General features: G+C 45.9%; 11 protein-coding genes across 11 annotated transcripts; 6 read left to right on the top strand and 5 right to left on the bottom strand.

Annotated features, from left to right (window-relative positions):
• Window positions 1-491: 491 nt before the first annotated feature.
• Window positions 492-2,090, top strand: UREG_05372 (G2/mitotic-specific cyclin-B; the record flags this gene model as incomplete). Its single annotated transcript, XM_002584637.1, has 3 exons — window positions 492-500; window positions 587-1,843; window positions 1,893-2,090. The coding sequence occupies 3 exons, from the start codon at window positions 492-494 to the stop codon at window positions 2,088-2,090; spliced, it is 1,464 nt and encodes a 487-aa protein (XP_002584683.1).
• A 1,462-nt stretch (window positions 2,091-3,552) lies between these two features.
• UREG_05371 (uncharacterized protein) lies at window positions 3,553-4,456 on the bottom strand (the record flags this gene model as incomplete). Its single annotated transcript, XM_002584636.1, has 4 exons — window positions 3,553-3,679; window positions 3,741-4,091; window positions 4,154-4,233; window positions 4,304-4,456. The coding sequence occupies 4 exons, from the start codon at window positions 4,454-4,456 to the stop codon at window positions 3,553-3,555; spliced, it is 711 nt and encodes a 236-aa protein (XP_002584682.1).
• A 900-nt stretch (window positions 4,457-5,356) lies between these two features.
• Window positions 5,357-6,013, top strand: UREG_05370 (uncharacterized protein; the record flags this gene model as incomplete). The annotated part of the gene is made up of 3 exons (XM_002584635.1): window positions 5,357-5,425; window positions 5,578-5,689; window positions 5,742-6,013. 3 exons carry the CDS (start codon window positions 5,357-5,359, stop codon window positions 6,011-6,013), a joined length of 453 nt encoding a protein of 150 aa, XP_002584681.1.
• Window positions 6,014-6,136: 123 nt separating this feature from the next.
• UREG_05369 (uncharacterized protein) lies at window positions 6,137-7,727 on the bottom strand (the record flags this gene model as incomplete). The annotated part of the gene is made up of 5 exons (XM_002584634.1): window positions 6,137-6,184; window positions 6,246-6,367; window positions 6,421-6,626; window positions 6,690-7,555; window positions 7,614-7,727. The coding sequence occupies 5 exons, from the start codon at window positions 7,725-7,727 to the stop codon at window positions 6,137-6,139; spliced, it is 1,356 nt and encodes a 451-aa protein (XP_002584680.1).
• A 596-nt stretch (window positions 7,728-8,323) lies between these two features.
• UREG_05368 (uncharacterized protein) lies at window positions 8,324-10,375 on the top strand (the record flags this gene model as incomplete). The annotated part of the gene is made up of 4 exons (XM_002584633.1): window positions 8,324-8,963; window positions 9,017-9,412; window positions 9,469-9,543; window positions 9,597-10,375. 4 exons carry the CDS (start codon window positions 8,324-8,326, stop codon window positions 10,373-10,375), a joined length of 1,890 nt encoding a protein of 629 aa, XP_002584679.1.
• Window positions 10,376-10,789: 414 nt separating this feature from the next.
• Window positions 10,790-13,998, bottom strand: UREG_05367 (uncharacterized protein; the record flags this gene model as incomplete). The annotated part of the gene is made up of 7 exons (XM_002584632.1): window positions 10,790-10,969; window positions 11,034-11,213; window positions 11,265-11,813; window positions 11,871-12,184; window positions 12,257-12,531; window positions 12,781-13,389; window positions 13,445-13,998. The coding sequence occupies 7 exons, from the start codon at window positions 13,996-13,998 to the stop codon at window positions 10,790-10,792; spliced, it is 2,661 nt and encodes an 886-aa protein (XP_002584678.1).
• A 334-nt stretch (window positions 13,999-14,332) lies between these two features.
• On the top strand, window positions 14,333-15,079 carry UREG_05366 (uncharacterized protein; the record flags this gene model as incomplete). Its single annotated transcript, XM_002584631.1, has 2 exons — window positions 14,333-14,399; window positions 14,454-15,079. 2 exons carry the CDS (start codon window positions 14,333-14,335, stop codon window positions 15,077-15,079), a joined length of 693 nt encoding a protein of 230 aa, XP_002584677.1.
• Window positions 15,080-15,599: 520 nt separating this feature from the next.
• Window positions 15,600-16,352, top strand: UREG_05365 (uncharacterized protein; the record flags this gene model as incomplete). The annotated part of the gene is made up of 3 exons (XM_002584630.1): window positions 15,600-15,642; window positions 15,720-16,175; window positions 16,303-16,352. The coding sequence occupies 3 exons, from the start codon at window positions 15,600-15,602 to the stop codon at window positions 16,350-16,352; spliced, it is 549 nt and encodes a 182-aa protein (XP_002584676.1).
• A 518-nt stretch (window positions 16,353-16,870) lies between these two features.
• On the bottom strand, window positions 16,871-17,976 carry UREG_05364 (uncharacterized protein; the record flags this gene model as incomplete). Its single annotated transcript, XM_002584629.1, has 2 exons — window positions 16,871-17,321; window positions 17,387-17,976. The coding sequence occupies 2 exons, from the start codon at window positions 17,974-17,976 to the stop codon at window positions 16,871-16,873; spliced, it is 1,041 nt and encodes a 346-aa protein (XP_002584675.1).
• Window positions 17,977-19,444: 1,468 nt separating this feature from the next.
• Window positions 19,445-21,366, top strand: UREG_05363 (uncharacterized protein; the record flags this gene model as incomplete). The annotated part of the gene is made up of 4 exons (XM_002584628.1): window positions 19,445-19,604; window positions 19,654-20,307; window positions 20,365-21,127; window positions 21,216-21,366. 4 exons carry the CDS (start codon window positions 19,445-19,447, stop codon window positions 21,364-21,366), a joined length of 1,728 nt encoding a protein of 575 aa, XP_002584674.1.
• Window positions 21,367-21,601: 235 nt separating this feature from the next.
• On the bottom strand, window positions 21,602-22,574 carry UREG_05362 (uncharacterized protein; the record flags this gene model as incomplete). The annotated part of the gene is made up of 3 exons (XM_002584627.1): window positions 21,602-22,252; window positions 22,313-22,473; window positions 22,526-22,574. 3 exons carry the CDS (start codon window positions 22,572-22,574, stop codon window positions 21,602-21,604), a joined length of 861 nt encoding a protein of 286 aa, XP_002584673.1.
• Between the last annotated feature and the right edge of the window lie 4,107 nt (window positions 22,575-26,681).

The following is a 26,681-nucleotide window of genomic DNA, read 5'->3' as shown; positions in this document are numbered from 1 at the left end:
TCAAACTCGACGCCATATCCCACGCGAGACTTCAAGCAACTTTCGACGTGCCCTCACCACCAAACCAAAACAACAACACTCCAAAAACATCAAGTAAGAATAGATACTTCCTGAGTGCCCATACTCCTTTATTGTTGTTTTACTTGGAGTTCAATTCGGCCCGCCAGCTACCTAATTCTGTTTCCCTTGAGCTGTGTCACGCTAACCCGTGGCACCTCCCATAGCTACAGAAACCGGGTCAACAAAAGGCTTTGACTCCTTTGACCTTTCATCACAACAATAAAAGGTCTAGCCGAACCCCAGGATTCTCGCTTGCCCTTTCCCTCACTCCAATACCGCGTATTTGGAGGAGATTATCCTTGTTTACACAAAGTAGGCGACCCTATGATGACCAAAATCCGATATGCTTCTTGCACCACCTGCTGACACTTAACTGTCTAGCTACGACTCCCTGCTTCCTAGTATTCAGTGAATGCAGTAGCTTCGTCAATATGCCACCTGTAAGTCAATACTAGTTCACAATAACTTCAATTCGATATCAGTTGGCACCACTTCGTTTCTTTTCAGGATGCTCACAGCTCCACAGGCTAGAAGTTTACGGCAACGTGCCATTGCCAATGAAAATGATGAAAATGCAACCACGACGCGTCTTACTCGAGCAAAGGCCGCTGCCCTGGCCGGCCCGGACAGTCAAGTGAATCTCACGGCTACGAAGAAGCCTCTTCAATCAAAGAAAAGCACTCTCACTGCCGCCAACACTGGAATTCAACGGAAGCGTGCCGCATTGGGAGATGTGAGCAATGTCAACAAGGCAGACAACATTGAGTCAAATGACTCAAAAGAAGTGAAGAAGTCGACAAGCAGGGTTGGATTGACTTCCAAAGCTACAACCCAAACCGGAGGAGTGCAAAAGGTTACACGCAACAATACTGCCAGATCCGCATTAGGAGTGAGAGACGCGAATAAGCGTGAAGTTGAGCCCAAAAGGCCAGGAAGTGGTTCAGGCGTGATGGGAAGCGCGCAGCTAAAGCGGCAACAAAGTCAAAAGCCCCTTGCTGCTAATGAAAACCATGAGGCCACTGAAGAGCCACCACGGAAGAGGATTGACAGTGGAAAGAAAACTACAAGATTTGAGGAACATGCTGAATCAGACCCAGAATCAGAGGAGCTGGTGGAAAAGGAACCCGAGCCAAAAACAAAAATCCCAGAGAAAGCGATAAACCTAGATGCCGATGACCTCTATGATCCCTTGATGGTGTCCGAATACGCCGTGGAAATTTTCGACTACCTCAGAGAAATTGAACCCCAAACGATGCCCAGCCCAAATTACATCGAACATCAAGAAGAATTGGAATGGAAAATGAGAGGTATCTTGGTCGACTGGCTCATTGAGGTCCATACCAGATTTCGCTTGTTACCCGAAACTCTTTTCCTTACCGTCAACATTATTGACCGCTTTTTGTCTATCGACATGGTTGCTCTTGATCGTCTGCAACTTGTTGGTGTCGCCGCCATGTTCATTGCCGCTAAATATGAAGAAGTCCTCTCGCCTCATGTCGCCATGTTCAGCCATGTCGCCGACGAAACATTCTCCGACAAAGAAATCCTCGATGCAGAACGACATATCCTCGCAACCCTTAACTACGATATTAGCTACCCAAATCCTATGAACTTCCTGCGAAGGATTTCGAAAGCAGACAATTACGACGTTCATACTCGAACCTTTGGCAAATATTTAATGGAGATCAGCTTGTTAGATCACCGCTTTATGTGTTATAGGCAAAGCCATATTGCTGCTGCTGCCATGTATTTTGCTCGACTGATCCTTGAGCGCGGCCCGTGGGTAAGTTGCGATGCTGTCCGGGATCCGAGTATTATATTAATTTTAATAGGACGAGACAATTGCGTACTATGCCGGATATACTAAATCGGAAATCCTTCCTGTCTTTCACCTTATGATCGACTACCTCTATCGTCCTGTCGCCCATGAAGCGTTTTACAGGAAGTATGCTAGCAAACGCTTCTTGAAAGGTAGAGTTTACTTCGCGTTTGTTATACAGATAGGAACTCATCCTAATGCTTATTTGTAGCTTCCCTCCATGCGCGCCACTGGGCCAAAAGATACCGGTCTCTATATTTGAACAAAGATGATAAACAGCCCCAAGAAAGTCGTCAAGCATACAGCTGATTGACAATGTGCCGATCATGATTGTCGACTGCCCTTGTCTGCAATTTTTATAGGCTCTAATGGGTTCCGGCCGGCGTTGACCAGCTAATGCGATGCTCTGCGGACATGCCACACCTGCTCTTGTTTTTGGTTACTCCCCAAGTGGATTTGATACGACGACATGTTATCCGCGCCCTTTTGTGCGAACTTTATTCACAATCATCTGTTCATCGGGCCTGTTCCTTGTGACGACCCCCTCTCAAACTCGACGAACTGTTCCCGATCTCATAATTTTCATCTCTTTTTTCTTGATTCGATGGTGTTGAGTGGATCGCGGTTGGAAAGCATTCGTACTACATTTGTCTATTGATCCGGTTGCTTGATTTTACAATTTCATGTTAAAGCTTATATGGCGTCGGTGTCTAATTGCATCCGATTCTTCTGTTTACTATCTGGGAGCGGTCAATGTGACTCTTGTCCCTACAGATGTCTAGGCCGCAAGGGAAATTCCCGTAGTGATCAGCATCTTTGTGGCAGTTGTTCGCATTGACTTTGCGGGATTGGTAGTGGAGTGGGAGGGTTCAGGGCCGAATGGGTGTCCGCAAGAAAAGCGATGTGTGCAGCTGTGGGTGTTTTTTATCCCTGCTGGGTTTTGCTTTCTTTGTCTTGTTGCTTTTTTACTCTGGCGCTTGCGGGTTTGACTGTTTTTGTCGGGTCCGACTGTTCTGTTCGCGTGTACATATGCATCTTCCGTCTTTCGCCTGCAAATTGTATTCCTGTATGGTTCCAAACCCGTCCCATTTTCTTTTGCATGTCAGCAGGAAATTGGGATATGTATCCTGGTGTATTCGAGCACATTTTGGCGGAACAGAGCTTTCAACGGCACCCCCCTGGCGCCATCCTATAAGCGGCTACAGACCATCTGGGTTGCATTCCCAAGGGTACAGGCGAGTCAACTCTGATGCATAGGCAGTGCAAGGGCGCTATGTCAATCTACTTCCACTGAGAACTCGCCTTCCAAGTGTGGTTAATTCATGGAAAACGCTCGAAGAAGCCATATTGATTCATCGACCAAAAGTTCCACATATAGTTACCCTTACGTTCTTGAATAGGACTTTTTTCAGTTGTTGCGATCAAAAAGCATATCAATAAAAGCAAAAGGACATTTTACTGTAACTATACATGCTCTCTTGTTGCTACCGTTGCTCTTCTTGCCTAACCTCGCTATTTCAAATCCGCGATTCCGCGTTACAATTCCGATCGCTATCACCATCGTTTTAAACGGTTGATGCCGTCAAAGGCCATCTTAGTCCCTCGCGTAGTTCGAAACCAGCGAGATCCTACTCACTATCCTATGAAGAGTTTGTTGATTGCACGACCTTCCATCACGCCGGGATATCTGGATCGAAAACTTCAAACACATCTGAGACGGCCCTGGCAGTTACAGTAATTCCATCGAAGTCTTCAGACACAGGATTAACTGGGTTGACATCCACAACATTCATCTGTAATCTAGTTGCAAGGTTAGTCGTGACAAGGACATGGATGTACGCACGATAATGAATTCACCTACCTATAATTGCCCGCTGCCCGAATACCCAGGTCCGTTAGAAAGAACCAAATTTCCTGCTCTGGGGCTTCCGCTAATATGATAGCTTTAGAAATATTACGGCCAACCATATTACTCCGGACCCTTCTTGCGGCATATCCATCTGCTGATGCTGTCCCTAGTTGCTTGCTCGGTGGCACAGGTGCAGCGGCGTCATAACTAGGTGAGCCTGATGCATTACCTAACCGACCCCCTATAAAAGACGTCGCTGTGACTGCTGGGTCGGTTAGAGAGTATTCAACAAGGTTCGTCGAGGTGGTTCCGTCAGCATCGAGGAGGTCAACTATGACAACAACACCGGAAATATCAACAGCCCTGCACAATCAGCCATTCATTTAGTGGCTTGAATACACGAAGCTGCGGAATGGAGACCTTACGCCGCATTGATTTTCTCTCCCGTGGCTTCATCAAGAACCAGAAGACGAGCAGATGGTGGCGGATTGATTGGCCAGCGGGCCTGCACATGTTATGAAGACTCCGTTAGACTCTTTACTAGCCAGCGTAAGACAAAAGCTAAGGGCACTGACAGTGTCACCAAAACCACACATCCTAGTCCGGGTAGGCTGTTGAATGATCTCTAAGCTGCATATGCGACCAGTCTCGCTTTTGTAACTAGGGACTGAAAGGAAGGCCGAGCTGTTCAAGCCCGAGGTAATCTGTGCAAAGATAGAAGAGTCCATTATCTTATCAGCGTTGACGGGCGCGAGGTGATGACAATCGTGGTATAACACCGATAGATCCCGTGAAGGAAGAGATAAGGCGGTCTTAGAGCTGGCTTAGATACGCGAAATGACTCCGGGTGCATAAAAACCAGTGTTTATGCTGTATGGAAGATAATCTGAATAGTGACAGAGTCCTTCCAGCAGGGGCATCTTTGGGCCAGTGAGAAAGGTATGCATCGCAAGCTAGCAACAGAGTACTCTTGCCAGATCTGACTAGGAATCGACAAAGGGAAACAAGGCAGCGGCCGCCGGGCAGCAAGGCTCTGCTTCGACCGCTCCGGCTGCTCCTGCAGGCGTCCACGACCAGAGCATTGTAGAGAGCGATATAAAAATCAAACCAGCTGTACGCTGGGTTGTGAGGGCATCATGCACTGCATGGTGAAAGGTGCGGCTTTGATTCCATCACAGTTCTTCTACCGGCAAGGGTTTTGAATTCGAAAGGCTAGCATAGAGTTTCAAAACAGTGATATATTTCTTCATTATCCCGCCGCTCAAATACGGCTTCATTATGGATGGTGATAGTTGATGATACAAACAGTCCAAACAGAATGTGCTCAGTCATCAAGAGTGTGAATATCCGAATGCCGAACCGAGCGCATCTATCAGCTTAATGCGACCAAAGGAACAGAATTAAAGGTTTCGCTCCGTAACAAGTAACTAAACAGGGGAAAAGACACAGCGTTGCAGATGTCCCAGCCATCTCTTTACTCTCCAACTTGTCCCTTCTGCGCCATTGCATCCGCACATGTCCCTTGGCCTCCCTCTTCGCCGGCCCAGTGTCCGCCTGGACTTCATGACAACCCGCCAGAAACACATATAATCCTCTCAACTAAACATGTGCTTGCCTTTTTGGACATCATGCCGCTGACAAGAGGGCACGTCCTGGTGATTCCGAGGCGGCATTTTCGGAATCTGGGGGAGGTGAATGTAAGGGAAGGAAAAGAGGTGGGTGTCTCCTTTTCTATTCAGACGGCACTGGTGCTCTAGATCTATTGACTTGACTGGTTTAATCTACTTCTCGGGAGGTTTTGACCCTGGGACTGAGCAGCTAATGATTTTAAATCTGAGGGGTTGTCCAGCTTGGGAAATGGCTTCCTATCATCTCTAGGGTAGTCGTGAGAACAATTCTAGGCACAGAACCTGATGAACGTGGTGACGACCCAGCACACTGGAATGTAGTACAGAATAACGGTTCGTTGTCTGCCTTCCGTCTGATGTCATGGTTCCTTTTAACCCTCGATAGGCCTCCGAGCGGCGCAAACAGTTCCTCATGCGCATTTCCATATCATCCCCAGGCCACCACTGGAAAAGATCACGCCCTCAAAAATGAGCTGGGTGATGTTTGGTCGAGGTCAACGCGATGAACTCGAAGACGACGAAGGGCAGAAACTAGCCACCCAGTTGAGGGCAGAACTCGCGAAGGAGGTTGCGAAGATCAAGGAGACAGATGGCGTCGACCTTGATGAGGATTGCTTCGAGGAAGGATTTTCCTCATCTCGACTCGGGAAACTATGATTCATGAGCCCTGATTAAATAGAAAAACAGTTCATACACCTTGACTGTACAGTACATACATATCTAATGGGATATCGCCGTTAAAGTCTTGTCTAAGATGACAACGCCAGCGGCTCTTCCACTTTACGAGGTTGAGGAATTGTTGGGTTTAGGCGTGAAGCGCTGAAAGTACTGGAGCAATCTCATTAGCCTAAGAAACTTTACACAGGGCAACCTTTGGATATGTTTATACCTTTTTCCTGAAGGCGTTCAACTCGTCTGCCGTCGTACCAGTAGGCGCCTCTTTGATGCGAGGTTCATATTTTGGGGTTTCGCCTTCTGGGTATCTACGATATGTGAGTAGGCGCCGAGACCCTGGGCGCCATGTTAGCTATCACATTGCACAACCGTGTGTGGAATAAACGTACATTTGTTGAATGGTTGAACGCAAACACTAACCAGCTCCAGGTATGGGTTTGCGGGTATAGCTAGCTCAACGTCTTCATCATTTGCGGTAGGCATCCAGAAAGAAAGTCGGCCATCCGGAACCAACGTTCGTGCTGCAAAGTCTAGGATATCATCCAACATGGCCTCAAAGCTATAAGGCTTCTTGGGGTGAATGTAGCCTTCCATGCTGCGGATAAGCATGCAGTTGTTAGCTTTCGAGGACTGAAAGGTTTGAGGAGCTACAACTTACGTATAGGTCGGTATTCCGTCTACGTATACCGGCCCGATATTCTTTCCTTCCCTTGTTCCAAGGACTTTCAAACCTTCACGGATGCCATAAGGGGGGTCGCATATGATCCCATCGAATATGGATGTGTCTCTGAACGGCGTGTTCGTCAAGTCAGAGGTAAAAGCATCCAAGTAATTAGCCTCGAGTCCGTATTGCAGCATATTCCTCACGACCCCAATGGGCTTCCCTTCCTCCTTTTGGCCTTTAAAACTCCGTGCATCAATATCGGAGCCGAACGTGTAGGCCCCGAAATGTGCTGCCGCGACGCAGAAACTTCCCGTTCCAACGAAAGGGTCGTAAAACACTTTCCCTGGGGCAGCAAGAGTGATATTGGCCGATACCAAGCTCAATTCCGAATCCATTGACGTGGTACTTATATAACTCCTTTTTTTCAAATCATATCTGTCTACCACATCTCTGGCGCCATCAGCTAACCACCTGCCAAAATACAGCCGCAATGGCTCGGCGGCATCTTTTTTATGCTTAGCCACAGGTATACGACGGTCATATAGCTCAAAGACAATAAACGTCTCATCTGGATTGGCCATTATAATTGGCCCTTCAAGCCCCATATATGCAAAGGACTGGATCAGGGGGATTTTCTCCTTGGATGACCGTTTCCCGGCATAGGAGTCAAAATCGAACTTGAATGAACAAGTCCTGTACTCAGGCTTTTCAAACTTGGCACGTCGCTGAGCGTCTTGGTGCATTTCTTCATAGTTTTGGCCTCTTCCCCAAAGCTCGTAGAGGGATTTTACTAGTATGCTACGGGAGACCAGGTCCCGCGCTGATTTCTCATCCGGAACTTTGATAACGCAGAAAGGGGACTATAGTCGGGTTAGCGCTCCAAGCATCTACCGTACAATAAGTCTCCAAGAAACTTACTTCCTCATGATATTCAATGACCTCCAAGTCCACACCAGCCACAATTGCAAGAGCTTCAAGTTCTGGTCTTCGAAAAGACTCATGGACTTGCGCAAAGCGCACCAAGTACTCCATGTCAGCCTACGCACCCCGCATGCACTGTGCTCTGCCTTGTTCGATAGGCATATGAAGTCTCGACCTCGCCGTTGCCCCTCCAAGCGCGAGATTGATGCCAAGACCTGTTCTCGATGTGGTTAGCGCCAATTATACGGCCTGTGAGTTTACATAATCAGCCGGGCGGCTCTGGACGATCATTTATCCGATGCACTGTCTCTTCCTCACGCCAGATTCACAGAGTAGATTTCCCGGTCTTTGGGACACTTCGTTCAAGATATTAATAATTCTTGTGATTATCAAATCGCTTCTCTCTGTTGATGAGATTGAATTGCCCTAAGCTTCCTGGTCCAGAACCCCGAAATCGGCGATACGAGGCAGAAAAAGGTTAATCGGCGCTTCGTTATTCATGATGACGTCGTGTTGCTGACGATATCAAAATATCCGGGTCAGGGACTCAAAGGGGCAAAAAGTCGAGGTTGGGAAACGGTCGGTTTATTAGGTTGCAACCCTACCGACTTTTCATCTGATATAGGCCGTGATGTGTCTGTTCTGCGACAATAACCATTGTCCGCCTCGAGAAACAGACCTCTCTTTGATCTAACGACGCCCACCCAATGGACCGCATTGAGCATGCCGATGATCCCGTGGATGCTTCTAGCAATGGCGCTGAAATTGCCCATGACCGCACGCCGGCCTCAGTTAATGCCGGCAATGCATCACGCCTGGCTGCTCCCATGAACCCACCGGGGCGTCGTCCAGAGCGACGCCCGAGTATCCGGCTGATGCGTCTCCCGAATACCCAACGACTACTCGTCCAGGCCGTGCCGCCAGGGCTTGATACCCGTCATGGCGCCAGTCAGGCTCCTCAACCCCCAGAAACCAGGCGACGAAGTAGCTCCGAACCCCAACGCGTTCCGCTCGATTGCCTGCTCGACCAGAACGCTCTCTCTGCCCGTCGAAATGCGGCGCCCATGTCACCATTGTCTGAAGAGCCAAGTCGCCAACGATCTCACCCAAACCAACACGAGCAATCGCTTGCTTCGGAAGAGCCAGCGCAAGGTGTCGTTCTTCGACCTATTGAGAACAAACATAGCACACTTGGTGCCAGTCGGGGGAGGATCCGGAGGATGAGCAGTGGAGCACGTTCGATGCTCGGGTTGAACCGTGTTGCCACGCATAATGGTGCTATAGAGGTCCCATCTTTGCCCCAGGGAGAGTACGAGGCAGAGGTCGTCAACTTGCTAGATGTTATCGGTAAGATATCAATTACAAACAGACGCGGATTGTGCGACTGAGATGAGCAATAGATCCCGAGGTATCCACCATTACCACCCTAACTAACGTTCAAAACTCCCTTTTTATTCCTGACCTTGGGAATTGGGTGAACCGCCGTCCTGCCTACGCTATAACTCCTGGCCCTAGTCGTGGCCATGCACAAATAGAGCGGCCAGCCAGGCCTGCAGAAGGGGAGAAGCCTCAGAAGGATGGGGCTCGGCCAGTGCTTGAGCGAACCGGCACCATGGACACTATTACATCAACCCTCAGTGAATCGCGGTTTGCCGTATTGCCAGATGGTGTGTCCCTAGAAGGTTGGAGTGCGGATGATAAAAGGGCACTGAACGATCATGTTCGGCACATGCTACATTCGCGGAGGTCCGCTTTCAAACGGGGCTTAAAAGGCTTCATCCAATATGTCAAGAAGCGTGAGTCGAACCGGCGGCTGAGATGAGCTCAATCATGGCTAATCCACTTCCTTTAGCTCTTGGATTTCTAGTAACGTTATACGCCACGTTAATCACGCTTTTTGGTCTTGCTTGGGTATTATTCCTTATCGGTAGGTTTTATCTGTCTTCATGGCCTTGTCCAACACTGACAATGGGGTCACAGGTTGGATAAACGTTGGCGGGAAACAACTTTATGTTATCAATGTAATCGACTACATTCTCGTTGCCCTATTTGCAATCGTCGGAGATGGCCTTGCTCCTTTTCGCGCCGTGGACACTTATCACATGTTTTTCATCGCCCGCTACCACCGCCTTACCTACAAACTTCGCCGCAAGCAGCGTCTTCCCAAACTTCGAAATAAGAACGACCTCCCTGAACGCCGCGAGGAGGAACTAGACGCAGACATCGACATCGAAAAGGCTGGAGACACCTCCAAAACTGAAGATACCGCCGAATTCTCCGTTCTCACCCCCAAGCAACAAGAGAGCCTCACGCATCACGCAGGCAAGTTCGCCAAGTCACATACCTTCTACAAACCCCATGAGACCACAACGCATCACGCCTTTCCCCTGCGCATTTTGATCGCAGTCGTCATCCTGCTAGATTTCCACTCTTTATTCCAGATTGCGCTGGGAGCAACGACCTGGGGCATTGACTACCGCGTCCGTCCGTTTGCCCTCACGACTGTGATTCTATGCTGTTCGTTGAGTTGTAACTTTGCGGCGGGCTTGTTGATTTGGATTGGGGACCGACGGACAAGGAAGAAGGATGTGATTGAGAAGATGTTCAGACAGGAGTTGACGGAGCAGGCGATCACGAAGCTGCAAAAGAAGAAGAGTAAGAAAAAGGAGCAAGAGGAGAAGGAAAGAGAGAGGAAATCTCAAGAGGAGAGCCGGGTACTCGGTGGAAGGCCGAGTGAGGAGCGTGTTCTGTTGAAGTAATGATCTCCTTTTTTGGTTCAGAGCGTCTGGGTCCGGTTTTGTGAGCGAAGAATTGGATTTCGTGTTTTGAAAGATGTTTGAGATACCATTTTTCCCATCATGTTTTGGGAATGTTTAAGAAATGATTGGGCGCATATATATAGGTCTTGGAAAGGTAACATTCAGTTAATAATATAAAATTTCAACTCATTGTTCTACTCGTGATAAATCAAAAGTGGCACGAACAAACGGGCCAACATTTCACTCCGAACATCGACGCCAAATGTACCCCGACGCGCCACAGACTTTGTGATATAACGAACCAAACACCTTTAAATTATCAGTTCCACGTAACAGACATAAAAAAGCCCGTCCGTCCCCAGCATCGAGTATTAGGAGACAAATCTATTTGGGAATAACGAATGACGGAATCAGCTAGACGCTTGCGGTAAATCTATACCGAGATGCAAAGCCTTCTTCTGGCTGAATCTCAACTTTTTGTTGAGGGGGTATCATTTCATGTTTCAAATCCCATCCAGCTCGCTGACAGAGCTCGGAAACAACAACATCGCAGTCGCCCAGCATGTCAATATCAAAATCTATATGCGAGACAGGCTAATACCCAACACCAGTCAGCAAGACGTGACAAAATTGCGTCAATGCGCCCGGGATTACTCACTGTGCGAGAAATGAAAAGATGTGGCACGTTTTGTGGCATAATACCGGGAACTCCAGAAACAGGGGCAACTTTCAGCGATGTCCCAATGACGATGACGAGATCCGCAATGTCGCGATCATGGTTTATGAGGCGATCGCGAAACGCGTCAGGGAGGTCTTCCCCAAAGAACGTAATATCAGGCTAGATTAAAATCAGCATAATGGCTACGTGAATAGCAGCTGAAATATATACCTTCATGACGCCAGGCTGGGGAATACTGTAGTCTTCATCATCCGAGTCGTCATCCGTGAACCTTTTTCGGTCCTTTCTCTGAGATCCATTCGAACTGCGTTTCCGCTTCATTTGATGCGGCTTCACTTTAAGTTGATCTGTACAGGCTTGACACTGAGGAACCAGCCCGCGCCTGACTTCATCAAAGATGGCATCTCCAGACACTTGAATATGACATTTAGTGCAAGTTGCGGTGGCGAAAGATCCATGGCACTGGATAAGCTTAGACGGGTCGACCCCAGCATTGGCCTCCAAGTTATCAATGTTTTGGGTGAAGTTCGTCAGTAGCTTTCCCTTGTCTTGAAGTAGCTTAATAAAGGCATGAGTTGGCGAAAATCGCTTTTCGGTCGGCAAAATATCTTTTGCAACGGAGAAGAAAATAGATGGGTCCTCGAGAAATAGGCTGATATCAAACACGTCCTGTGGATCGTTAAGCCCAAGATATTGCAGCTTCGAATACAGCCCAATGTCCTTTGATCTAAAATCAGGAATGCCTAGGCTTGTGGAAATCTACAGAAATGAATTAGCATTATTTTTGCGCTTGCTTGCCACTGTTGGGCCTCCTACACCGGCTCCAGTCAAAACAACGATATTTTTGGAACGCTTCAGCAGCTCAACGGCATCGTCAATCGTATTGTATTGCGGCAGCTTTAAGCGTTTGGAGTACTCGCGCCTCATTCCAATGCACAGAGGGTTGAGATAAGTTTCATCAGGGGAGCCGTCCAGAAAAGCTGGGGGCACGATCCCGAAAGCAGTGCATAGTTTCTTCGCCGGGATCTTTCTATGGTAAACGGTTTCTGCGAGGAATTGTGCCACGCCGATTTCACGCAAACGGCTGCGGAGAGCCCGCGCTTCTTCCAGCGTCACTGCACCTGGAATCACTACAATATCACCGCCAGAGTTAGCAACTTCGGTGTTGAAAACGGGCTAGAGAAAGAATAGATAGCGCGTACCTCCGTCGCGAAGCTGTTCGTCGCTTACGAACTGGACAGCATCTTCGTAGAGTGATTCCGTTTCCCACTGCTCATCAGAGCCATCTTCCAGGCTTGACAAGTCTGACAAAGATGCGTTATCAGATTCTGGTGCTTCCCTCACCTCACTGGAAACGCGGGAGTGGATGACGACCGAGTCTAGAACCTTTGTCTTTGGACTTGTCTCCTTACCTGCTGGCTTTGGCGTGACATCCATGATGGAGCAAGGGAATGTATCACGACCTTGGCCAGCAGAACTGCGGACGCCACATTGCGCCGATAGTCAACTCGCTGAAGCCGCAAGCGACTTGCCGCCGTCGAGAAGATGCGATCCCGCCCGGAACAAGGATTATCCGCGGCAGAAATTGACTTTCCGCCAATGAAGAGCGCGTTTGCTGCGGAATGTATCTTTTCTGCGCGTTTACAGCGGGAGAGTACAAGCACTGCCGGGAGCAGCAAAGCATTTCGTTGATTAAGAGTCTATCATCTCATGGTCATCATCGGACTCGCCTTCATCCTCATCTTCCCATTCATCCTCGTTGCCAGCCTCCGCTTCATCACCGCTGTCCTCGATCAAGTCGCCCAATTCTTGTTCCAACTCTTGAACAAGCTCCAGGGCGTGCTCTTTCAACCTGGTGTCCTCGTATTGGATCATATCATAAAGCTTCAGGCCTTGTCTCAGCCAGCTTCGACTCGATAGTAGAGTAGCACGTTGCTGTTCTGCAGCGGCTTCGCTCGGAGATCCCGTAGCCTGTTCCCGGCCCTTTTTACCCAGCAAATATTGACACCATCCGCCTAAATACCACGTTTCGATGCTCTGGTCATCTTCAAGGATCATCCGCTCCAAGACTTTCAGCGCCTCTATCTCCATTTCGGCCTCCATCAACAACCTTGAAAGACTGACTCGAACGGGAAAATCCGGCACACGTGGATGGTCAGGAGGTAAATCTCTCCAGAGGTCCAAACTCCGCGCCAAAGCCGCTCTTGCATCCTCATGTCGAAGCTGTGATATTCGAATCGAGGCAAGCGTTTGTAGGCATTCAGGCGAATCAGGGGCCATTAGGAGCGCCTCCGTAATCAAGGCTTCGCATCTGCTCTCAGCATCTTCTTCCCATCTACGCCCGAAGTCAGTAACTAAACAATTCGCTAGCAACCCAGGCTGGCACTCACGATAAATCGGTCATGTATATCTCAATCACTCCGCAAAGCGCATTCGCTAGTTTTTGCTTTTTCTCCTGCAGCTCCTCCGCGACTCCTTCACTATTACTTGCTTCTAGGGCCTGTATATTCTGCCGCAACACACCCACTCCTCGCTCAAACCACCTCACGCTATCATGGCCACCCTCTTCACTGAGTTGCGCCAGCCAGAGAAACTTCTCTGCTCCGCCGCCCTGCGACTCTGGTTTAACGCCGTCGGCATCGAGCGTAACGGCGCGCAGGAAGTGCTCTCTAGCGGTATCAATATCTCCTAGCTGGACATATAGTTCTCCGGCTAGATTTAGTCCGATTAGTGTATTAGAGGACGCCGGGGGTGCAATGCTTAGGCCGCGTTCGACGAGGGCGAGTGCTTCCTCCGGTTGTCCGGTTTGGAGGAGCGCGATCGCCTGCTCATATAGAGTCGAGGGGTCTTCGGTCATCATTTCTTTTTGAATTGCCCGCGTGCCACGGAGGACTGATTTCTCTTTTCGTTTCGATTGCTTCTTCGAGGGTCTAGTTTTGGCCATGTCTGACAACGAGCCCCGACGCCCACGACATATAGCGGTTGCTCTCGTGGAAGCGATTTCTCCGGCCGGCGAGATTGCAGATCTCCTCAGAAGTAATTTTAGAGGGTCAATTGGGTGGTGGTGTTGTTCTCTATCGTCGCCTGCAAAGACAGAAAATTGTATGCACTGGCTTCGGAGCAAATTTGTGTTTGGCTGGTTTGTCTTCCGATGACATGGGTGATGCGAGGGGCTTCAACAAACGAAGTGCAGTCGACAGCAAGCCAGAAACGATCACAGCTCTGTCTATTTTGATTTGAAAGTCACAGTTGATAAGCAGCACCTCAACGCCAGCAGCATGGGCCGAGAAGACCAGGACGAAGAGCGGGAGACGCTAAAATCTATTTTCCCAGACGAGATCACAGGTGCGCGATTCACGCTCAACACGCTTGAGGCACGCCGCTGACGAACATCTACAGATATATCTGAAGACACATACCGAATATCAATAACCCTCGACGTCGGCCATCATGGAGACGATTACTCGGATCCGCCAATCCTCATCCTTCAAGTGACATACCCAGAAAATTACCCCGATGTTGCCCCTCGTCTTGAAATCTCCGCTCCCCCCAACGCCCCAAAATACCCTCAATTTGATATTCAGGAAGATAGAGACCGGCTTCTTGACTCGCTCCAAACCACCATCGAAGAGAACTTGGGGATGCAGATGGTGTTTACACTCGTCGATACACTCAAAGAGGGCGCGGAACTGCTTATCTCAGAACGCCGCGCAGCAATCGAGGCGCTAAGGGAATTCGAAGCGGCGAAAGCGGAAGAGGAAGAAAACCGGAAATTTCAGGGCGAGGCTGTAACGAGGGAGAGCTTCCTGGAGTGGCGGGAGAGATTCCGGGCAGAGATGGAAGAAGAGGAAAGGAGGAAACAGGAAGAGCGGGAGGCAGAGGAGAAGAAGAAAAGAGCCACCGCCAAAGGGCCGGAGAAGCTCACTGGCAAACAGCTGTGGGAACGAGGTCTGGCAGGAAAGGCAGATTATGACGAGGAAGATTCGTTACCCGTTAAGCTGGCCAGTGTAGATCTGAAAGCATAAAAGACAGTGTTGATATTCCATATCATAAACCTCCGTGCAGATGGGACGGTGATGTGCTTTATATTGACGGCTGGCACTCGTCCTAGCGGTAAATGGTAGCGATGCATAAACGGCCTCCTGGTTGGCAGCATTCGAGATTTGCTTGATTTGATATCGCAACACTTTGGTGACACGAAGCTCATCAATGAAGCATTCAAATGATCTATCTGGGTCTACTTACTATGCTACAATACAAATAACCAAGACTGCTTCTAAAAATAGCCGTGTCGTTAACTGCAGGCTCGCGCTGAAAACCAACTCACGACTTCCACTCGAGAGTATTATATCTGCAACAGGATAAGGAGAATGAAGCCGCACCCGCCCTATCTCCTACACTGTCCCCCCGAGATTTTGCTTCAAGTCGTTGACCACCTTTTCCATGACAAAGAAGCACTCTCCCGCCTGAGCCTTGTCTGCAAATCTCTCCGGGGTCTCGCGCTTCCGTTTCTTCTCGAGGCCGTTGATCTTAGTTGCCACAACTATGGGCGTTTGCCCGAGCAAGAAGATGAATTCCGGCCGGTATGGTACGCAGATTTTAGTGACGAGCATCGCCCTTCGAGCCTGGTAGTCCGTCAGCGCGCCTTTCTTCGACTGATGACAGACCGCCCGGATCTCGCGCCGCACGTACGATCATTTACGTGGACGCTCGCATGGATCAATCATGATGAAGACGACTTGATTGAAATTGACTACGAGTTATGGAATGTCTTTAGTCGGCTGACCAACGTGCGCCATCTCGACCTGGCATCGCTCCATGACATCTTCTACCTATCCTTTATCCGTGAAAATCCGTCGAGGCTCTTCCCTGCTGTGAGCCATCTCCGTCTGATCGGGTGGATGCATCGTGGCCTAGTCGAAGCTATCGTCAACTCGTTAGACCCGGCGGCGGTCACCACCATCATCCTTGATTTCCTACAGGATGAGGGCGCGTTTCCCAACGGGGCGCCCATGGCTGAAGATGTTGCGGAGCAGTATGCCCGCGACACTGGACTTGACATGCGGCCCGGAGCTCTTATAGATGAAGATCTTTATGAGCGGCAGCGAACTGGTACTGCCTGTATATTTCCTGGCCCTATGTGGACTTCACTTCGAAAGCTTTCAGACCGCCGGCTTACATCCCTTACAAAGTTTGAGCTTCGAATAGTGCCATATAGACGGAATTCTGATCTCCGCAATTATTCCAGTCTCTTTCGTGAAACCGCAAAATTCCTCTTATCTGTCGGTCAGACTCTAAAGTCACTGACCGTCATTTTCGCGGAGCATCCGATACCTTACGAGGCAGTCCCCCATTTTCGTTCCCATTCTTATCGTGCCTGGCACATGTGTTTGGCGGCCGAGTTCTTGCATGTACTGCTTCCAGCTATCAACCAGGCATGCTGCGCTCTCTCGAGCCTAACCATCCGGGGCTTCCATTTGCTAGGCACTGCTAAGCCCCACGACGCCCAATACGTATCTATAGGGAGCCTTACTGAACTTTGCAGTAACCATTCAATTGCTTCGTGGCAAACAATAATCGCTGAGAAGAACCCGGATTGGCGCCGTATCTTCAACGGCTACGACTATAAACCGGATGCTAGCACGATGCAAGAATTCCATAAGGCATTCGCGCTAAGTTAACAAATAAATCGACTCTTCTCCGTCAATTCAACGTTCTAATCTAGGATCCAAAACACTCTCCAACATACGACTGCACTTTCGATGTCAACGTCAGCCGTCCAGCCGGCCACTTCCGCCGAGGTCGACCGAAATCGGCTATGGCTTGTTGGGCTTCTTCACACCCTTTGGCCAGGCATCCCCACCGCAAGCAGTGTTGGCATTGTTCCAGTACGCATAGAGCGCATACCAGGCGTAATTGTCACAGTTCACTTTGGCAGCTGCCCAGTCGGCTTTCCGTGGCGACTGTTTTCCCGCAATTTTCGCTGCTTTTTCAAACCCGGTTATATCTGGTTTCGGACCGATGTCCCTTGTGAATTTGAGATGCAGCCACTCGTGAATCATTATACGCTCCCTGCAGTCAACGTTGTCGAGCGTTTTCTCGAGGCCGGAATCTCCAGCAATGGCAAATGCGTTTGGAAACCTCATGTCATCGAAGAAAGAAGGACAGAAGACAATGCTGGAGGAATGTTTATAAACGTATTTGGCTTCGATTGGCTGATCATTGTTAGGGTTGTTTGCTATTGCCTGGGCAGCGTCTTTACCCGTTCTATTCAATGTCAAAAACAGTTCGATACCACACGGCACTTTGCAAACAAGCAACGAGGGCCTTACCCGCAATAAGATTCTCCATCTGAACCCTTCACCTCCCCTTTCTTATCGCAGATGAACCGCACGCCACTCGCGTCGCCATGCCGACCCTCAAATTGTTGCATCTTTTTGTGCAAAATATCAAACGACTCTTTGACATACCCGATTCGATTGTCTTGTGCATAAAACATTTGGGTGAAAGCTGGGTCCTTCTCTGAGATGAAAGCAATATTTTCCTTATTAGCGTTCTTTCCAGGCTTCTGTGGAAGGCCTTTTGTCAGTTCCTCGAGGAATCCGGACGCGCTTTTTATGAAGTCGAGGGAGTCCTGAAACGCAGCAGTGATCTTTCGTCGATCTTCCTGGTCGGTGCATGATTCGTCCCAGTCGAACCACCGTTCAGTCGCCTCTTTTGGCTGGTTGACAATGAGCACTCGCGTTTTCGGTGTTTTCGCTTTGGTGACCGGGTCTTCGTAATCTGGCTCATCATCTAGCTGTTTTACTTCCTGGTTGCCTTCTCTCTTTTCCAGATGAGAAAGCGAGCGTGTGTCGGCTGGATGGATGACAACGGCTGCGCAAAAGGAGGCAAATAAAGGTAGGGAAATAAAACCTTTCATTCTTATCTAGTACTCGTGCAAGCTCAGAAAGTGGTTACTGGTATTACATCTGTTCCTTAAAACAAGATGGCCTGAATACAATATCCAAGGGGGCCTCTCGACAGGCGGCTTTGCTTTATACATCTATCTTGCAACCGTTTCTGGCTGGATATCTTATTTTTAGCCCAGTCCTTTTTATTTTTACGCAGGATGAAAATGGGTATGCAGCGCGTTGTGCTCCGCCTTCGACAGGATCAATATGTCGCTCTTGCAGGAAGAGCCAGGGGCCGCAGCCGAACAGGTTCTGTACAGTAAATCTATAGATACATACAAACCCCTTTTCAGCTGGAGGGAAGATAAAGTTCCTCAGCATTGTCCTTTGGACCCCAATGAGTTTCCGTTTGATGAATATTCCCTTACATTCATTAATTCCCCTCAGGGAATAGCTTGATTGCATTATTTATGAGAAAATATATAGCACCTAATAACTATAGGCAGCTTCCTGAAGAGCAAGTCGATTGAGAAATTTACCGTCTAGTACAATCCCTCAACCGGTGCTGAAATCTCCATATGGGTGTTTGTTCCCCAGGGAGCCATGCACTATGATGGAAAGGGGTGATTCGGCCCCTATTGTTTTCAAAAGTGGCATCTCGAAATATTTTGGCAAAAATAGCTGTTGGTCACTTTAATCACAATAGAATAGAGTTAACTATGTACTCCGTACGGATACAGTGCCTTGATCATCTCTTCAAGCATTCTGTTCCTTTTATGACAAAATCAGCTGTCGACAGGACTAGGCCATGCCCGGAACTATACAAGTAATAATAATCAACATGTCCTGCATAATCCTACATGTTTGGGGCTTGATCAGCCCTACGGTTTTATATAAAAAAATATATTGTCGGGTTGTCGCCGGAGCAATATCCTGATATACGGGTGGCATGCAGCTTTTTTGACGATCGTCCGTTTCATATCAATCCAGCAGCTTTATTGTGTATTGAACTGACTATCATTCGACATATTTTACAAGATGCAAGCGTTCTGACTAGGATAATTACATACGGGGCATACACCTTCACTTCCCCTCTGAGCCTCACATAGGAATTTGGGATATCAAGAAGGATTTCCTCTTGGAGTATTGCTCTATTTCTGGGTGAGGAATAATCATCCCGCCATGGCGCAGCCCGGTGGAAGGATGATGCTTCTCGAAGAAACCCCGTAGAGGAGCAGCAACTTTGATAGATTCGTTTGCAATAGCGGAAAGACCGCAATATCGCCTGAGACTCCAGTTCCTTTGCAGGATGAAGAACAGTCGCAGCTTAGCGATTGCACGAGACGAGACGGAGTTTGCTATTTTTAACCATTCAATATCCTCGTTCATATATAAAATGTTGTCTCCCTGAGATATTGTCCGTCAAAAACGCGGCCTTTATTCTGCTTCCGGCTGTATCCATCCTTGACATGTCTTCTTGAATTGTTCAAAGTAACCATGCGTTTAACTTCTGAAAAATGGCTTTCCATGAAATGCCTTGCGACATACTTCCTCCTTTGTAATGGCCTCGAAGTCGCTGCGAAGCCCGCCACCGAAGCAACAAAAGGACCGGGACCCGTCACAGTTGTGGCCTCCCGCAAGGGGGGCGCTATTACAGGTCTTTAGAATTGTGCGATGGGTGATTTACTTCAACTGACGCTTTGCAGTGGTTTTCACCCCGACCTCCGTGAGCGTGGCAGGCATCACCCCGCCAGTAACCAAAGCCACGACCATCACGACAACCAAAAACTCCAAAGAAACAGCTGCCATCGCCATTGCCGCTGGTGCTGGCATAGTTGCCAATGGTGCACTTGCGGCTTGGGTTTTCAGGCCTATCCCAGAAGGACCTCCAGCACCGACGACTCCGCCGCCTTATTCCACGTCGCAACAGCCGAAACCCTCAAAAACGAAAGATCCGCCCAAAGGTACAACGACGACAATGAAGCCGGCCGCCTGTCCGTTCACCAAAGTAAATGCAAAGCATGACTTTACATCAGTCCCGGATCCGCCCAAGTGGACAGGTAAAATCCCTTCACAAACTGTCACTTCCAAGTCGCCGGAGTGCACCAAAGCAGGGAAGAATAACGAGCTCCTTCGTGGTACTAATCCTGACTATGTTAACGAGCTAGCCAAGGTATTTTGCAAGGGTGGTCTTTCAAAAGATAGAAGCAGCACACTTGGCTATGATGACCTTCCCAAGAAGGGCACGTTCACCGACAAGCTGAAGGAGATTCAAGTCAAATTCAACTTCAAGTTCGGAAGGAAGAACGATGCTTGTCCGAAGAATTGTGCTGCTTCATACGCCAGCATGATCAAGAGGTGTAAGTCTGAAGATGTCTAAGTGTTGACGGCGGTGTTGATTCTGACATTCATCCCAGGTCAATACAATTCACACGCCGTCTTTGGTGGTGGCAGTCTGGAGCAAGGCTGTGGAACATATAGATTCATGATCGAAGGTGAACCTAGAACTGAACTGAGCTGCAAGAAATCTGAGTCGCGTGGCGTTTTCTTCAACTACCAATATAGCGATGCCGCTCTCGATTCCATTGAAAATTTCTGCAAAGCACAGGACGGAAAAGTCATCAAGCAAAAGGACGAGAAAACGTGGATCAAAGAAACTTCGTTTTCTGTCACGTACTCGGATAAATGTAAGGGCTCCGGAGAGTATAAAATCAAGAAAGATTATTGCAGGAAATACCTGCAACGTACTGTCAACGATTGTGACACACATACCCGCGTTTATAAGCACGGCGGTACCGTCACCGATACTGATAATTGTGGTTCCTTTACATTCCATCCCACTGGGTACGACGTTTTCTTTTGCTATCCCCATAACAAGGATGGCGGGCTTATCACCCAGGGAACACATGCCATTGTCAGCCTCGATATTGTCAAGGATGCTATCAACGCATTTTGCAACCGTGAAGGGGATGGACAAACGTACACCATCTCTCCAGATATCAAACCTAACAAGGGCTTTATACAAGACACTTGCAAAGAGAAGGGATATGCCTCCTGTGGATATTTTTATACCAAAGATGGCAAGAGAGTCACGAAGAAGGGGGAAGTCGGGGACCTTGTTCTCAGGATGGAGGCATCCTATCATGAGCAAAAGGAAATCAAATGCGGGCCGAAGAAGAAGTATGAAATTAAAGGACAAAGGTTAATTCTTTCGCTCTGTTTCCGTATCTGTCATTGGTTCTGGGACCGAGCTGACGAAAAATGATAGATGTAAGGATATGCTTAATAAGGTTATTGGCATCGATCCGAAGGGAATGTGCGTTGGCAAGGACCCAAAGAAGTTAGATTTGGGATCATTTTTGGAGTCCTCAGAGAAAGGGTGCGTGTTATGGAATATGTGGGCTGTTGAGACGCACTGAGAGCATTTCTGTATTCTCCTTTTAGAGGTGGAAAATAGAGCAATTATGTCAGGATTCCCAAATACTTACGAGTGTAATGTTGCCCGTCAGATAACCCAAGATCAGGATTTTGCATGTACTGTAAATACATATGAGTGGGAACGTAGCTCGGCGATCTGATGGCAAGCATCGGTCAGGGATGCCGGTCAGAGTGCCTAATATTCTTTCCTGGGCGGTTCCACGGAATATATTTCGATCAATCACTTTTCATTGCCTGTTCAGCTAGTTTCTGCTTTCTTCTCTCGAGGGCCTCTTTCTTTGCTAGCTGCCTTTCCTTCAATACCACACCCCACATCTTTTGTGCCATGGCTCTATTCTCGAGATCCTTGTGCAATAGTTGTGCATTAACTTCATCCAGGCAGTCCCTCACACAGGCCGTCCAAGGCACATCATCTTTCTCACCTGTTATGTCGTCCCAGAGGTCTTCATCCTTCGCCCTTCCAAGCTCAAATTGCAGGCGTTCGCGTCGTTCTATCCTTTTCCACCGTTTATGTAGTAAGCCTTTGATCGTGACACTCAGACTAGGTGGCTGCGGTTTTCTAATCCGAAGAAAAGGGATGCCGCGCGCATTAACGAGGACAGGGACATGACGGCGACCGCTGACGACGGGTCTCGGTCGAGAAAGGATCGGCTTTCTATCAGGGTGCGGACGGAGAGCTTCCGGTGTCCTGTCGCGCCGTATCTTTGGAGGAGGCCTTTTACGAAGGCATAGTGGTGGTTGGGCAGATTGGGCGCGGTGTTCCTCGATAACCTGGTGCCGAAGAGCTCGGGTTGCGACAAGCAAAGAATCGACTCGTTGTATACTTTCTATATCTCTCCTGGCACATCCGTGGAATAAATCGAGGGCCTAGAGCAGCAGTTGCTGTTAGCCCGCTGCTTGGGGGGAGACCGCAACTAGTTAACATACTTCATACCCTGCTTTCAAAGCGTTCGCGATTTGGCCTATACTTTGCAATTTCCTGTCTTTGCGAAACCTTTTTCTCACAAGATTACGGATCTCATCCGCTTTCTCACTACCGCGAAAGGCCCGATTGCCGAGGGCGAGAAGAGCATGATAGAGTGAGAGACCTGGGAACACGTATCAGGCTTGATTTTGTGAAACGTTTGGGGTACAGCATACACGCTAGCCGGTGCACCCCTGAGCGATTGGGAGCTAAATGCCGGGGCATTCGGAGTGACCATTGAGATTGGGGTGTGAGGATGATGGTCTCTGTAAGCTTCGTTATGGCTTTGGAAGGATAAGAAGAATAAGCCACAGGGTGAGGTCAATTCCGCTCTCGGTTCGGATTAATATTGATACGGGAATTCCCCTGACCATACGGGAAAATTGTAGCTTCAGGAAACCCCTGATCAATTGTGGATCAACAGTATCCCAATCTGCAACAGTAGATCCGCCAAATCTAATTAGGAAACCTTTGAACCACTGTAGATCCATGATTTCTTGAGGTTCAACATAGCCAAAATCTCAATGTAGTTCAATAAGAGATGGCTCTTGAATTTTGAACATTAATTCAGAAGATTTGTTAAAAAGAAAAAGAATGTTGATTCAATCTGAGATATCTATTGTACATAACTAACTCATTATTAATGAGATTGGATCTCAAATCTTCCATAACACAATTTCATCCATAATGCTCAATGTTCCAGCCTCCATGATTCAACTGTCCAATTTCAACTCTTCAATTTTGATTCTAGAACTTTAAATCTTCAGAGGGAAGTTTGTTCTCTTCAGTTCTTTCAACTGATGAGTGTGTATGTAAGAACACCACCAGTGAGGAGTAGCTATTTAGCCACCATCCAGCAGAGAATATCTATGACAGCATTGTGGTGAGATGTTGCCACTCTAAAGATATAAGCAGGGGGCTGCCTTGCCCACTTGAAAGAAAGCAAGTGATTTGTTTACTATCTATTTACTACTAGAGTCTATTCTATAATCTATATATTCTTATATATGTTCTGATTATATGTTGATATTACTTAATTCAATAGTAATAATCTCTACCTGATCTCTAGCTAGCCACTAGTTACCAGTACTCTCATAGTTTCACTTTAATATTGAAGAGACATCTAATTTCTGACTGAAGTCAAGCTAGTTATTACAGTTTTAAATCACTTCTTCAAGAAATTAAAGAGAGTATATCATCTGAACATCTTCTCTGCAAGATCTTAATGAGTTCACCACAAACTTTTGAATCTGCTATGGAAGAGAATGAACAGAATATTTCTCAGAACTGATGAAAATCTATAATTAGACTCTCAGAATTCTCTTCAGCTATCTCACAATCAAATTGCAGAGATATAGAAGATAGAAATTCTTCTGTAACAGAAATCATGTATATAATAATCTTGAATCAGTTTAATGCTCTTTTTTAATAAATGTCAATACAGTAGAAACAGGCAGCAGCTATCTTGCTGCAAGTTGTCTATAAACAAGAAGATAAATAATTTCTGAAGCCAGACTTATATAAGAGATAGAATTGAAAGAAATATTGAAAATTTATTCAGACTTGTGAGAATTATCTTAAGATAAAGAGCAGAATCTATACTACTGAGAAGAAAAAAATCAAATATGTAGCAGCTAGATTGTGAGATAATCTTCAAGTCTTGTGAAATTTGAAAAGAAAACATATTGATTGAAACATATTCATCTTCAATAATCTTAAAATGAAATTGTTGAACTGACTTGAAGCTTCAGAGAATTGTGGGTGTACAGCAGTAAGAAGAATGACAGCTCTATACTTTCAAGCAGAATAATTCATTTCTGATTTCAAACAGAAATTTATAAAATGTTGGCAGGATTTTGAGATGATCTCTATGGAATGTCAACATCAGCAATTGTGGGCAAGGTGTGGAAAGAGGAGAGTATCATGACAGAAATAAGAAAAGAAAATTGATCGGTATGAACATCTCTGCAAACAATTGGCTAAGAAGCAGTAATTTATCCACTTCTATACTTGTTCTGAGTAAAAAGAACAACAAAAACAAGAAGAATGATACTTCAATTGTAATCAGCAAGATTATATGATGAATATCTGTTCAAAATGAAAGACCAGTGATCAAATGGTTAAGAAGCAGTAATTCTTTCATGAAAAGATCAATTCTTCATCTAGTGTCAATTATATTCTGAAAGAAGTTCAAGAAATGGAAGAATTGCAAGAAGAATTCATAGAATCAGAGACTGAGTCTATATCAGTAGAGAGCTTACAAGAATATAGCAGTGAATGACTAGTCAGACACTGTTCAGAATGTAAATCAATTGTTGCTATTATAAAATCAGAAAAATATCTCATATTGAACTGTGTTCTTATTGATTCAGGAGATTTTGTTGAGTGTGTCACATATAGAAAGCTGCTACAAAGTGGCTGAAAACCACTCAATTTACTGCAAAAATTGAAATTAGCTGATGAATTAAATACTGTCTGTTATGAGAAGATTGCTCTTATCTGCAAGCTCAAGAATTTGAAAGAAATGAAAAAAATAATTAATTAAATATTTAAAGTCATGAATTTTTTAATATATGATATATTACTAGATCTATCTTGATTAGTGGAGACAAACTTCATTATTGATTGATCTGCTGAATTCTGATGATATTACAGTGAGAAATCAGTCAAACTCTGAATTGAAAACTCACACTGTTTTTTAAAGACTTCTTGACATGAAGTTGTTTACATACTTTTAACTGAGTGAAAATCTAAAAATACCATGCTTAATCTTTCTGAATATTATTAATAATACACAGAAGTCTTCTTGATGAAAGCAGCTAGTAAGCTGTCAGATAGTCACATGAAATATTTAATTAATTTATAATAAAATCAAATGTCATCTTGAAAAAAGATTTATACTATGTCAATAAAAAAATTGAACATCTTATGAAAATATATTGAAGATAAATAACAACAAGAATGAATTTGATCTTCTACTAGTTCTGTGAGAACATCTATACTCTTCATCAAGAAAGCTGATGGATTGCTGCAACTTTGCATTGATTATAAAAGATTAAATACAGTAACTATTAAAAATTGCTATCTTCTATCTCAAATTGATAAATTACTTGATAGATTAAGTGGTACACAATGACTAATGAAGCTGAATCTCTGTGATGCATATCAACATATACAGATACATCACAGTGATGAATGAAAGATAGCTTTTTGTACTTGATATGATCATTTTAAATATACAGTCTTGCTGTTTGATCTCTGCAATGCACTGGTGATCTTTCAGATATATATTAATAATATTATAAATAATCTTTTAGATAATCATGTTATTGTATATATTAATAACATACTTATTTTCTCTCAAACTGAATAAGAATATATTCAACACATTACTGAAGTTCTACAGCAGCTATATAGTCACAAACTATACACTAAGTTATTGAAATGCAAATTTTATAAAAAAGAGGTGAAATTTCTCAGTTATATTATTGAATATGATGAAATTTGTCTGGATGAAAGCTGCTTGAAAATAGTGTTTAACTGATCAGAACTGAAATTTATATATAATATTCAAATATTTTTGAGATTTACTGGCTTCTTTAGACATTTCATATTTAATTATGCTGGTATTACTGCTCCATTAACTGAATTATTAAAGAAATAAGATAAACTCTTTGAGTTAATGATGAGAGTATGACAAGCTTTCAGAGATCTTAAAGATGCTTTTGATACTTCTTTATTATTAACTCATTTTGATGAAGATAAAAATATCTTGATGATTACTGATGTCTCAGATTATGCAATTGCAGCAATATTGCTTCAGTCTAGTGACAAACAAGAACAGAGATAATAATATAATTAATACTCTATAATTTTTTATTTCTGCAAGATGAATGAGACTGAGCAACAATATAAAGTTCATGATCAAGAGCTTTTAGTAATTATGAAATACTTTAAGCATTGACATTACTATCTGAAAGATAGTAGACAGCCATTCTGTGTTCAAATTGATTATAACAATCTTCAATACTTCTTTCAGATCAAAATGCTAAATAGCAGACAGACTAGATGAGCAGAGATTCTTGCAGCATATGATTTTATATTAAAACATAGACTGAGAGCTTGCAATTCAGTAGACACTTCATTATAGTGATCTGATTATAAGCTGACAGACATGCAAGAACATCAGATGAACATGTTATCTATCTTACAGAGAAACTGACACTAGAAATCAGTAAGTCAGAGAATCTCTACAAGAAATCTGCTGATTCATGATAAGAAACTGAACTGGAGACAGAAACAAGCTGTCTGAAAAGCTTGATTTCTAGGATC

This window comes from Uncinocarpus reesii, genomic scaffold, assembly GCF_000003515.1.
Source record: "Uncinocarpus reesii 1704 scaffold_3 genomic scaffold, whole genome shotgun sequence".
Lineage (NCBI taxonomy): Eukaryota > Fungi > Ascomycota > Eurotiomycetes > Onygenales > Onygenaceae > Uncinocarpus > Uncinocarpus reesii.
The sequence above is the reverse complement of the archived record's forward strand: the minus strand, read 5'-3'. Positions and strand labels throughout refer to the sequence as shown.